A 14,087-nucleotide genomic window follows, 5' to 3' on the forward strand; every position below is an offset into this window, starting at 1 on the left:
ACGGAGACTCCGGACTGTTGAACAACTGAAGTCGTACATCAAGCAAGAATGGGAAAGAATTCCACCTCCAAAGCTTCAACAATTAGTGTCCTGAGTTCCCAAACACTTATTGAGTGTTGTTTGAAGGAAAGGTGATGCAACACAGTGGCAGGGTTGGGAGGGTTACTTTAAAAATGTATTCCGATACAGTTACTAGTTACCTGTTGAAAAATGTAATCAGTAACGTAATCCAAGTACCATAATATTAAAGTAATGTAATTTGATTACTTTCAATTACTTCTGGATTATTCCAATATCAAATATGCTAATACAGACAAAAGAAACTAAATATAAATAGTCTGTACCACATAGTACAGTTTATTAAGCAAAAATAAAACTGTTTCTTTTACATGGCATGCTCTGTTTTACTTCACATTATGAATTAAGAGCACCCACAATATTGTTTTAAACACACCCAGTGTTCACCTGCTAAATTTTCAACAAAAAATGCCAAACAAATGAAGGATAATGAAAACTCAGGTGTGTGCGGATGAATTTGTAATTAAAAGTGGCTTGCAGAACAATATACAAAACAAAAAAATGTCTACTACTTGTTCAGTAAATTCGCACCATGTTTAACATATCAGTCCACTTATTGAACTTTCAAAATAAATCAAATCAAATCAATTTTATTTATATAGCGCCAAATCACAACAAACAGTTGCCCCAAGGCGCTTTATATTGTAAGGCAAAGCCATACAATAATTACGGAAAAACCCCAATGGTCAAAACGACCCCCTGTGAGCAAGCACTTGGAGACAGTGGGATGGAAAAACTCCCTTTTAACAGGAAGAAACCTCCAGCAGAACCAGGCTCAGGGAGGGGCAGTCTTCTGCTGGGACTGGTTGGGGCTGAGGGAGAGAACCAGGAAAAAGACATGCTGTGGAGGGGAGCAGAGATCAATCACTAATGATTAAATGCAGAGTGGTGCATACAGAGCAAAAAAAGAAAGAAACACTCAGTGCATCATGGGAACCCCCCAGCAGTCTAAGTCTATAGCAGCATAACTAAGGGATGGTTCAGGGTCACCTGATCCAGCCCTAACTATAAGCTTTAGCAAAAAGGAAAGTTTTAAGCCTAATCTTAAAAGTAGAGAGGGTGTCTGTCTCCCTGATCCGAATTGGGAGCTGGTTCCACAGGAGAGGAGCCTGAAAGCTGAAGGCTCTGCCTCCCATTCTACTCCTAAAAACCCTAGGAACTACAAGTAAGCCTGCAGTCTGAGAGCGAAGCGCTCTATTGGGGTGATATGGTATAATGAGGTCCCTAAGATAAGATGGGACCTGATTATTCAAAACCTTATAAGTAAGAAGAAGAATTTTAAATTCTATTCTAGAATTAACAGGGAGCCAATGAAGAGAGGCCAATATGGGTGAAATATGCTCTCTCCTTCTAGTCCCCGTCAGTACTCTAGCTGCAGCATTTTGAATTAACTGAAGGCTTTTCAGGGAACTTTTAGGACAGCCTGATAATAATGAATTACAATAGTCCAGCCTAGAGGAAATAAATGCATGAATTAGTTTTTCAGCATCACTCTGAGACAAGACCTTTCTTATTTTAGAGATATTGCGCAAATGCAAAAAAGCAGTCCTACATATTTGTTTAATATGCGCATTGAATGACATATCCTGATCAAAAATTACTCCAAGATTTTTCACAGTATTATTAGAGGTCAGGGTAATGCCATCCAGAGTAAGGATCTGGTTAGACACCATGTTTCTAAGATTTGTGGGGCCAAGTACAATAACTTCAGTTTTATCTGAGTTTAAAAGCAGGAAATTAGAGGTCATCCATGTCTTTATGTCTGTAAGACAATCCTGCAGTTTAGCTAATTGGTGTGTGTCCTCTGGCTTCATGGATAGATAAAGCTGGGTATCATCTGTGTAACAATGAAAATTTAAGCAATGCTGTCTAATAATACTGCCTAAGGGAAGCATGTATAAAGTGAATAAAATTGGTCCTAGCACAGAAAATAAGAACAAAAGCATAATGAAAACCATTAAGTAAATACTGTCAGTAAGGAGGCGTGGTCGCCATTTTAATTCCGGGCAAGTTAGTGACTTGCTTGCATAGAAGTTCAAGAAACAGGTGGAATATGCCGGAAAGCTGCGCATGTTGGCAAAGCCACAAACGGAGGAACAAGAGAGACAATATTTCCTTCCATAAGTAAGTGGTTTTGGTTATTCTTGTCACTTTGTCCGTGATATTTGGATGATAAACAGCTGTATGTTTCCTGCCGTACCTGTGTCGCCTGATGACACGGACCATTAACTCTTCACTTATGTCTAGTTGATATTTTCCACTGTTAGACCAATGTCTAGTTAAAATACTTGTCGTTAGTGATGAAAATTGTTCGACAAGACTGGGGATTTTTTTTTAATTTGCACCTTAAAATAATGAGATTTTAATGACCCGCGCTGTGCCGCTCACAGTCACACCCACACATAGAGATGTGTACACACACCACTGACGTCATGAATGAAACTCAGTCAATAAAGGATACTTGTGTAAAAATATAATATATATATAAATGTATTGTAATGGTTTTAGGAGCCGCGCTGTGTTGAACACTGCTGCTGCAGCAGGAGGCCTCAGCTCAGCAGCTTGAACAGCGCAGATCCGTGTAACTTTCAACACTAATATTTGGGAATGTGTGTGTGTCAGAGTAAGTTTAATACTTTCCTGACATAATTTAATGTCATTTAATTTTACTGGCCCATTATCCAGGTCAAAATGGCATTTTAACACGTATTTTGCAAGCATTTTTCTGAGTGTTTTCAGTCGCGAATCTCCATTGAAAATGCATTAACATCCGGGTACTTCATCAATATTTTGCCCAGTTAGGAGACGTCATGTTGCTGTCCATGAAGGGACGTTTTCGTTTCAAAGAAAAAAAAATATTATATACAGATAATATCATAAAATGCATTCAAATTGTAATCCTGCGAAGTAATCCCCATTTTTACTAAATATACCTGTAATCTGAATGTCTTTTTTTCTGTAACTGTAGCGGAATACAGTTACCTTTTTTTTGTATTCTAATTATGTAACGCCGTTACATGTATTCTGTTACTCCCCAAGCCTGCACAGCGGTAAATATACCACTGTCCCAGCTTTTTTGAAACATGTTGCAGGCATCCATTTCAAAATGAGCAAATATTTGCACAAAAACAATAACGTTTATCAGTTTGAACATTAAATATCTTGTCTTTGTGGTGTATTCAATTGAATATAGGTTGAAGAGGATTTGCAAATCATTGTATTCTGTTTTTATTTACATTTTCCACAACGTCCCAACTTCATTGGAATTGGGGGTTGTATGACCAGCGGATGACATTTAAACTGTAGTGAAGAGGGTTGAACTACAATAAAACTCACATATAATGGATTCAGGTGGACCGGAGAATTTTGTCCATTATAATCAAAATCCACTATATGTATAAAACAGACAAAGTCCGCTATATGTATGTAATGGATTAGTTACACTCAGGATACGCCGAATGATCTACAGGGAATCCCCAGCACCAATTAGTCTGACGAATTTCTATGATAAAATCCCTGACCTTGAATAGGGACCTGCCTCATTTAATGGCCGGATCAAAACCTCCATCTGAAAAAAATAAACTCCTGCGTTAAATAAGCTCCAGACATTATGTGTATTAAGAAGATTACATTGTTTGAGTCACTTTTTTTCTAAGTCTGCTGTGAAGTGGTACCTTAAAATCCTAAAGCCTGATTTATGCTTCTACAACTCCGTAACTCTGTGGCCATACAATGACACTGACTTGTGTGTGACCCTTTTAAAGTTCTCTGTTGTGTCTTAATGCAATATGCCGCAGGGACAGCTGTTCTTTTCTGGATCAATTTATCCCTCAACGAGCTCCACTTCTTTATACAATCATCATCCTACAAACAAACTATACCAGTATGTACAACTTTCCTCCATGAATTGCAGGTCATAGGAGCGTCTTTTTCTGACTCTGTGTTGTAAAGTTGGTCATATTTGCAGACTTTTCTGCCAAACGTATTTGATCCATGATCGAAATGTAATCAGCAGGCACATTGCAAAAACTTTTAAAAAATAACGGGAGATGGAGTGAAAAGTGACAAATCAAAGCCCTTTGCGTTCTCAGTCGTTTAGCAGGTGCATGTCAGGCTCCGGGGAGGGCTCATAGCCATGCAGAGGGCTCTGATCTAAAGTGGTTTGTTTTGTTGCCCCATGGATATGTGTGAAACTTGACACCCTGTTACAGTGCAGGCAACAAGCAGCATTTTGTTAATAATCACCGACCTTGAATTACGCCCTGTCTCGTTTAGGTGTCAGGTCTGAGCACGGTTTAAAAAAAATAAACAGCTGGTGTTTTAATCAAGGAAATACGGAACCCACTTTCCTCGAATTGAGTGCCAGGGCTGAACTTCATTTCGTACCTCTGTCACTGGGCACATCCAAACTGCTCTATCCGGTATATGCAAGGAGTTTTTAATAAAAATGCATTGCAATCGGACAGGATGTTTTGTCCAATGTGAGCAAAAATTTGTTATACAAAATCTGTTATATACAGTGTTTATTACATGGAAAACCTTGCAAAAACATTGGGACTTTTGCCTTTGTCCGGTGAGTGCAAATATCCGGTTTATATGACGGTTTAGATGAACTTTACTGTAGACACTTTTCAGGGTTGATTTAACACTGGGGATTTTGCTGTGTTATTTTAGCGCAGCGTGGCACAGAGGTGGTAAGGTCTGGGGCAGAGAGTTGGTCCTAAATTGTAGTCCAGACTGGGCTCCTCTCCCACAGGTGCAGAGAACAAGAACCTCTGGAGGAGGGAGGTAAAGAAGAGGAATAACTCCATCTTAGCCAGCTGTTCTCCAAGACACACACATTTGCTTGAGGACACACAAAATAAATTGTCAAATGTACAGCAGGACCTCCTGGAGCAGACAGTAACATATTGGCAACAATCTTTTCTTAGTTTTGTTACCAAGCAATCATAACAAGACATATTACTTATGCTACATTTATAAGTAGGCCAACACATATTTGGCCAGTGACACTGGCTACGTTATTTGGTACACCTTGTTAGTAGTGGTGTAACAGTACCCCCCCCACCCCACCCCTGAAAGGTAGCACTGATTAAAGCTTACCCAAATGTTGACTAGGCCCAATCAGGATGGAGCAACCTTGAAACTCTTATTTCTCATGGATGTCTTATGGTCTCAGATGAAGCACAGTTTGAATGACAGTGAACAATATTGGTATTCTTTCTGTATCCATCTATAGCTATCTACAATAGTAATATTTCCTATTCTGAAGTATCTTATCACCCTTCCAAATATACAAATATATGGATGTAATTGACACCGTGAAATATTATAGAACATCTGTCCATGATGGGGTGGGGGGTAAGATATTATGATTTAGATATCTTCCTCCCTCCACCCCCACCCCAACATCAAGAAATGATAGATGTGAATTGAGAGAATTTACACAAATGAGGGGTCAGTCACTTTTAAGTGACTATATATTATATTGATATATTGCAATATATATATATATATATATATATATATATATATATATATATATATATATATATATATATATACGAGGTCTGTCCATAAAGTATAGGTCCTTTTTATTTTTTTCAAAAACTATATGGATTTCATTCATATGTTTTTACGTCAGACATGCTTGAACCCTCGTGCGCATGCGTGAGTTTTTCCACGCCTGTCGGTGACGTCATTCGCCTGTGAGCACTCCTTGTGGGAGGAGTCGTCCAGCCCCTCGTCGGAATTCCTTTGTCTGAGAAGTTGCTGAGAGACTGGCGCTTTGTTTGATCAAAATTTTTTCTAAACCTGTGAGACACATCGAAGTGGACACGGTTCGAAAAATTAAGCTGGTTTTCAGTGAAAATTTTAACGGCTGATGAGAGATTTTGAGGTGATACTGTCGCTTTAAGGACTTCCCACGGTGCGAGACGTCGCGCTGCGCTCTCAGGCGGCGTCATCAGCCTGTTTCAAGCTTAAAACCTCCACATTTCAGGCTCTATTGATCCAGGACGTCGTGAGAGAACAGAGAAGTTTCAGAAGAAGTCGGTTTCAGCATTTTATCCGGATATTCCACTGTTAAAGGAGATTTTTTAATGAAAGACGTGCGGACGGGTCCGCGCGTCGGGACGCAGCCGACGCGGTGCGGCGGCACAGGAAAAACACCTCCGTGTTGATAACCATTTGTAAAATCCAGGCAGCTTTTGATGGCTTTCATTGGAGTGAGTATCTGAGAAATTGTTTAACAGCTGGACATGTTCCAACTTGTCCTTAAGGCTTCCAACAGAGGTGTTTTTCCTGTGGCGGAGCGTCGCGGCGGCTGCGAGCCGACGCGCGGCCCGTCCGCACGTCTTTCATTAAAAAAATCTCCTTTAACAGTGGAATATCCGGATAAAATGCTGAAACCGACTTCTGCCGGAAAATGGCTGATGTCCAGCTCTTGTGATAACCAGAGAAATTGTACACGACGGTCCCGGCTCCACACAGCCATCCGTTTAGAAATGATGTGGCTGAAAAAATTCTGATGGAAAAAAAGCCCAACTCATTCTGCCATTTCCTCGCAATGAAACAACGATGAGAGGGGTGGACCAGTGCTCACTCAGAGCCTGCCCACAGGCGAATGACGCAACCGACAGGCATGGAAAAACTCACGCATGCGCATGAAGGTCCAGGCTTGGCTGACGTAAAAACATATGAATCAAATCCATATATTTTTTGCATAAAATAAAAAGGTTGGATACTTTTCTCACAGACCTCGTACACTTCAGATTGTGTGGCGTACATAATCAAGTGCTTCTGGAAAAACAACAATTTCAGAGTTGCTGTTTTAAAGTATTCTTTTATTCATTCATTCATCTTTGTCACTCAACTGGGTAGAGGTTGCAGTACCAGTTTACCAAGCAGCTCAACCCACATTTCCTTATCCTCAGTCAAGTCCTCTCATTCTTCCTGGGGGATCCTGAGGTGTTCACAAGCCAGCCAGGAATTGTAATCCCTCAAGCATGTTCTGGGTCTACACCAGGGCCTTGTCACAGTTGGACGTGGCTAGAATACCTCCCTCGGGATCCTAGGATCCCTCCCTGGATCAATACCTTATCATGGTGGAGGGGTTTGTGAGCGATCCTGGGACCTGTGTTGTCTGGAGCATGAGATCCTGGTAGGGCCTCCCTTGTCAAAATGGTTCCAGGTGAAGAGGAGGATTCAAAAAAGATTCTTCATGACTGACATAAAAATGGAATGAGTCATCTCACATGGATTAGGGGCCTCCACCTTCTGAGAGGAGCTTGCAGGGGAGTGCCTGATGGCTGGGTCTACAGCCATGGGGCTCAGCCACGCTCAGCTCAAAGAAACAAGGTGTCAACCTCATCACCACCCACAAGGAGAGAATAAAGGGTCTGGTGTGCTGTTTTACTGCCAGTAGATGGGGCGAAAGCCCCCACGAACTGACAGTCTGTTATGTTTAAAAGCAGTGTATTCAAAATTTTGATTAATACATGAGCAAACACCCCAAAATGAAAATACCCATATTAAGTATTTTTTCTCACATTAGGATCATGTACCTTTGGAATTATGTATTTGTCCAGTGCGGTGTCCTTGACTGTCACGTGAGCCACATTAAGGGGCAGAATGTTGCCTTTTCTCTGGATCTCATGGATGACTGCATTGGTGTACGGCATATTTTCTCTGTCACTCACATACGGTGTCCTGCATGAACCAATTACAGCATCTATCTCAGCCTGGACCTTCTCTGTGTACAGGAAGAACAGGAAAGACAGGAATGTTTCACTGAGGACAGCTTTTGGCACCATGCAGCGCTATTTTTTGCAGAGAAAGAGTAGTATATATACTAGCGTGTTGCGAGATTGGGAAGTGTTCATAAAATAGGCAGCTGACACTTTTCAAAGGTGGTAATAAATTGTGCAAAGTTTCTATCATGAGTTAGAATGGTGTGTGAGTCCAGAATGTTTTAAAACCTTAGACCACAGCAGTTTTTTGAAGAAGAATTCAACCCTTTTATTTCCTGTTAATTGCGTAATTTTTGAATGTTAATTTACTGTTTTAATGTATTTAGAAATTGTTTAGGTTCTTGTTATCATATACACACTATTATTATTATTATTATTATTATTATTATTATTATTATTATTATAAGTATTATTATTATGATGATGGTTATTATTATTATTATTATTACTTCTATTTTGTCATTTGATTTTTACATGGACCACAATGGAAGCATCTTTTCACTTACAAAATAAAATCACGCACGCACTTTTAATATATAGATGATTTAACGGCCTCTGGTAGATTGGCATGTGAGTGCAGAACGTAAATATTAATGTCCATTGTTCAGTGTTGTTAGCTGATATATGTAGCTTCTCTAAAGATATGAATCCTATCAGCGTTCAGTTTTGGTGCCATTCATCCTTGACCCAAAATACATAAGCATGTGTATACAGCTTTTTGTATTTTCTGCAATCTGCTGTAATCAGTTGCTTTTAATTTGACAAAGAGACAGCAGCAGAAGACATCAATAGCACTACACATTTCACTCATGGTACCAGCATGACACTTAAGTCACTCATGGTAACATAACACTTAACAAAACTGACTAAACTAATCAAACTACAAAAACACAATAAATCAATAACACTAACAACACTGTTAAACTAACATGAACCACAATAACATTTAAAACCTCAAAACCCTGAACTGTCATGGTGTATTGCAGCACAATGGTCATTCCTTACTGGTTAGCTAAATCACTCATTTCTAAAAAAAAAAATATATATATATATATATATATATTGTCTGAACAAATAATATTTGTCCTTTCTGTTTTCACAGAGTTCTCCCTTGACCAAAATACATAAGCCTACGAAACGGCAAATGTCAGCTTGCCCTGGTGTCGCCATGATCAAAACCATACACACGCATGCATGCACACAGAGGCCACTTGGCTATTATAGATATAGATATACAGTAGTGTTTAGAATAATAGTAGTGCTATGTGACTAAAAAGATTAATCCAGGTTTTGAGTATATTTCTTATTGTTACATGGGAAACAAGATACCAGTAGATTCAGTAGATTCTCACAAATCCAACAAGACCAAGCATTCATGATATGCACACTCTTAAGGCTATGAAACTGGGCTATTAGTAAAAAAAAGTAGAAAAGGGTATGTTCACAATAATAGTAGTGTGGCATTCAGTCAGTGAGTTCAGCAATTTTGTGGAACAAACAGGTGTGAATCAGGTGTCCCCTATTTAAGGATGAAGCCAGCACCTGTTGAACATGCTTTTCTCTTCGAAAGTCTGAGGAAAATGGGACGTTCAAGACATTGTTCAGAAGAACAGTGTAGTTTGATTAAAAAGTTGATTGGAGAGGGGAAAACGTATACGCAGGTGCAAAAAATTATAGGCTGTTCATCTACAATGATCTCCAATGCTTTAAAATGGACAAAAATACCAGAGACGCGTGGAAGAAAACGGAAAACAACCATCAAAATGGATAGAAGAATAACCAGAATGGCAAACGCTCACCCACTGATCAGTTCCTGGATGATCAAAGACAGTCTGGAGTTACCTGTAAGTGCTGTGACAGTTAGAAGACGCCTGTGTGAAGCTAATTTATTTGCAAGAATCCCCCACAAAGTCCCTCTGTTAAATAAAAGACATGTGCAGAAGAGGTTACAATTTGCCAAAGAACACATCAACTGACCTAAAGAGAAATGGAGGAATATTTTGTGGACTGATGAGAGTAAAACTGTTCTTTTTGGTTCCAAGGGCTGCAGACAGTTTGTGAGACGACCCCCAAACTCTGAATTCAAGCCACAGTTCACAGTGAAGACAGTGAAGCATGGTGATGCAAGCATCATGATATGGGCATGTTTCTCCTACTATGGTGTTGGGCCTATATATTGCATACCAGGTATCATGGATCAGTTTGGATATGTCAAAATACTTGAAGAGGTCATGTTGTCTTATGCTGAAGAGGACATGCCCTTGAAATGGGTGTTTCAACAAAACAATGACCCCAAGCACACTAGTAAACCAGTAAAATCTTGGTTCCAAACCAACAAAATTAATGCCTCGCAGATGTGAAGAAATCATGAAAAACTGTGGTTATACAACTAAATACTAGTTTAGTGATTCACAGGATTGCTAAAAAAGCATTATTCTGAAAAGCATTATACTATTATTCTGAATATATATGTATATACACACACACACACACACACCTTGTATGTGAGGGTAGTAGATCATGTACAGCAGTCCCCAGAGTAAAGATGTGGCAGTAGTCTCAGTTCCAGCAGCAAACAGGTCCAAAGTACTAACACACAAATTTGTGAGATCAAAACCAGACTCTTCATCTTCTTCCTGTTGATAACACAAAGACAGTTGTCACTCCTCTGCCAAGGGAACTGCCATCCCCCAAGCCTGTTTGTTTGTTAGCAAGATTATTCAAATTCTAAACAAATACTCATAGTTAATATATATTAATATGTCATAAAGTACCTTAAAAGCAAACATTAAAGATTGTACTGTACATTAAAAAACCCAGACACTGAGGTGAGACATTCTTTAGGACCCCTTCACACATAACATGAAAGACGCAGAAATGCGGAGGAAAATCCGCGAACCAAAAACCAAATGGAGAACCATGAAACATTCCACCCGCTGCCAGGACCAACACACAGTTGAATAGGCGCGGATGAAACCGCTGTGACGGTTTTGTGCACACTCGTGTTTGCGCGCACTAATACAGTGCGAGCATGTGGAAAGTCACACACACAGCAGCAGAGAAAATTTTTTTTTAAAACACCACAAATTATTATACTTAATTCCTGTTATAAAGAGCGGACTTAGCCTCCGCCAAGACGTACACCAGGAAGTAATGAAATGACGTGGAATACTGTTCTCCCTTTCATGTTTTACATAAATTACCTGATGCGCTTGAGCCGGCTGACTCCCGTGTCATGAAGAGTCGGGCTCTACGTGTCGATATCTGAACAGCTGCACGTCGCAGGGGGACACGCCCACCTCTGTCAGCGGACCTCGCAGCTCACAGAAAAAAAAGGGGTCACTCTCTGTTGCTTTGTTCTGTGATTTTAGTTTCGTGTATGTATTATTATGTGTCTGTCCTGCATCTGTCTGATGTCTGTGTGGTAATGTAACACCTTGCGTGCACAGTCATGTCCAGCAGTCAGTCGACGGTCAGCTGACAGGCGCTGTATGTCCACAGCAAAGCATTTGAGCAAAGTGATCAGACATGAATGAGTTCGTGCCTCCACCCTTATGTGTTTTATTTAATTTCCACTCTTTCTGTCTGTCATGTAAACTACAATTTGCATGGTGGAAGCATCAGCCGCACGCTCAGACGCTGGCTGGTCTTCATGAGGGTGTGAGCGCCTGAACACACGTGCACTGCATGTTCTCCAGCTGAGGTGCAGGACACAGCGGTCAGGTGGTCCAGCACCGGACTCCAGGACCTTCAGCCACAGCTGACAATGTTGGATTCCTTATTGTGTGTGTGTGTCGGTGGTGGTGGTGGGGTGACAATGAGACACTCCACAAGCCATTTGTGCTGGGGGGGGCGACGACGGCGCACTCCACACGCCATTTGTGTGTGTGTGTGGGTGGGGGTGGGGGAGTTCAGCAGAGTTACAACCCCAATTCCAATGAAGTTGGGACGTTGTGTAAAATGTAAATAAAAACAGAATACAACTAGAAGCACTCAGAGAGTGCAAACCTCTGCCAAGGCCATAGGGTCACTGACCCTAAAGAGATTCCCTCCTTGGCACAGTGATCTATTCAACAATTCAGTGTTACAACCAAAACTATGATACATACACTTTTCTTTCCTGTATATTTGACATCCTTGACCATGAAAACATACCACTAGAACTTGGAATCACTTTTATGTCTTTATTAGTTCAAAAGTTATTGTATAAAAATGATTTTTTGGTAATGGCGGTTTTCTTCTGGATCTAGCTACATCAAATCTGATGACACCTTACTGAATCAGTACAGATTCAGCTACAATTTGGTGTTAGTTGTGCATCTCTAGCTTCATTTGTCACCTCACACTGACACATATTCTATTTTCCCTATATTTTTGCATATTCTGGATCACCAGATCCGGAATCCGGATCCGATCATCACCAAACTTTGTTGTTTGATAGAACATTTGACTATGTTACACCCTAATTTTTTTCAAGCCTTTCTGCCTTGTTTTTGTGGAGTTAGAAACTAGAATGTCAAAATTACCCCTATCCTGCAATGGATCACCACTAAAATTTAATCACTTGTTCCTCTTGTTATTTCCAACCACTCCACAAAATTTCATCAAAATCCGTTCAAAACTTTTTGAGTTATCCTGCTGACAAACAGACAGACAAACAAACAAACGCAACCGAAAACATAACCTCCTCGGTGGAGGTAATGATTTGCAAATCCTCTTCAACAAATATTCAATTGAATACACCACAAAGACAAGATATTTAATGTTCAAACTGATAAACTTTATTGTTTTTGTGCAAGTATTTGCTCATTTTGAAATGGATGCCTGCAACACGTTTCAAAAAAACTGTAACCCAGTGGTATGTTTACCACTGTGTTACATCACCTTTCCTTCTAACAACACTCAATAAGTGTTTGGGAACTGAGGACACTAATTGTTGAAGCTTTGTAGGTGGAATTCTTTCCCATTCTTGTTTGATGTACGACTTCAGTTGTTCAACAGTCCGGGTTCTCTGTTGTCATATTTTGCGCTTCATAATGCGCCACACATTTTCAATGGGCGACAGGTCTGTACTGCAGGCAGGCCAGTCTAGTACCCGCTTACACTTGTAGATGTCGCGACGAACTGTGTTAAGTGACAACGGTTTTCTGAAGTGTTCATGAGCCCACACAGTAAGATCCTTTACACAATGTTGTCAGTTTTTAATGCAGTGCCACCTGAGGGATCGAAGGTCACGAGCATTCGATGTTGGTTTTCGGCCTTGCCACTTATGTGTAGAAAGTTCTCCAGATTCTCTGAATCTTCTGATTATATTATGGACTGTAGGTGATGGAATCCCTAAATTCCTTGCAATTGAACGTTGAGAAACATTGTTCTTAAACTGTTGGACTATTTTTTCCACAGTTCCACAGTTGTTCACAAAGTGGTGATCCTTGCCCCATCTTTGCTTGTGAACAGCTGAGACTTTTGGGGATGCTCCTTTTATACCTAATTATGATGCTCACAATTGCAGGGCTGTGAAAAGTCCTTGGATCCAAGGAATTCCGTAGATTTCATCATGGGGAAGAGGGGTGGGTGTTAGTGTTGTACTCTGTAATTGTGATCATCACTGAGTTTTTAAAATGCTTATCACAAAGCGTTTCCTTTTTTTTACGACATTGTGCAAGTTTTATAAGTCCACGGACACTGATCTGTGTGTTACAGATACAAATCTGTGTCCTCAGATCCGCGGAACTTCGCAGAGGAAAAATGCCACTCAAAGCGTATCTGTTGTGACAGTTGTCGTAAAGCGGGACTGGTTGGTTGCTGCGGCGATGCTGTGTGGCTCCTGTAGGACGCTGAAGCTAAACGTAGCATGTGGACATCGCAAACTTTTAGAGCGCTCGTTTTTAAAAGAAGAATTTTGCAGCATCTGTATCATGGAGTGAGGTTGGACAGAGAGAGGATAGTAAGAAAGATGGTTTGAAAAACTTTGATAAGGACAAGAATCTGTGGAATTGTCGCTGGCTTCATGAACACATCTGAAAGATATAAACGGAAAAAGTGAACTGTGCCATCGGGAAACATGGTAAGAATTTTTCTCTCCTTGGAAAATAAACATTGTGCTGTTAAAAAAGGATTTTAGACAAAATTATGTGACTCTTTTTTATTAATAATTTAGACTTTCTTTCTTTGGAAAAAAAATAATTTACACAAGAATGTAAATGAGTTTTTATTAATGTAGACTTTTTTCATGGGAAAAAGACATTGGCTTTGAGT

At 40.1% G+C, this 14,087-nt stretch overlaps 1 protein-coding gene across 1 annotated transcript in view; it reads right to left on the reverse strand.

The window, feature by feature from the left end:
* Nucleotides 1-14,087, reverse strand: part of LOC117518147 (interleukin-12 receptor subunit beta-2-like) — a 97,479-nt gene that overhangs the window by 69,162 nt on the left and 14,230 nt on the right. The window contains 1 exon segment of the mRNA XM_034179207.1: nucleotides 10,327-10,465. Within this exon segment, the coding sequence (XP_034035098.1) occupies nucleotides 10,327-10,465 (139 nt within the window).

Source organism: Thalassophryne amazonica, chromosome 10, assembly GCF_902500255.1.
Source record: "Thalassophryne amazonica chromosome 10, fThaAma1.1, whole genome shotgun sequence".
Classification (NCBI taxonomy): domain Eukaryota; kingdom Metazoa; phylum Chordata; class Actinopteri; order Batrachoidiformes; family Batrachoididae; genus Thalassophryne; species Thalassophryne amazonica.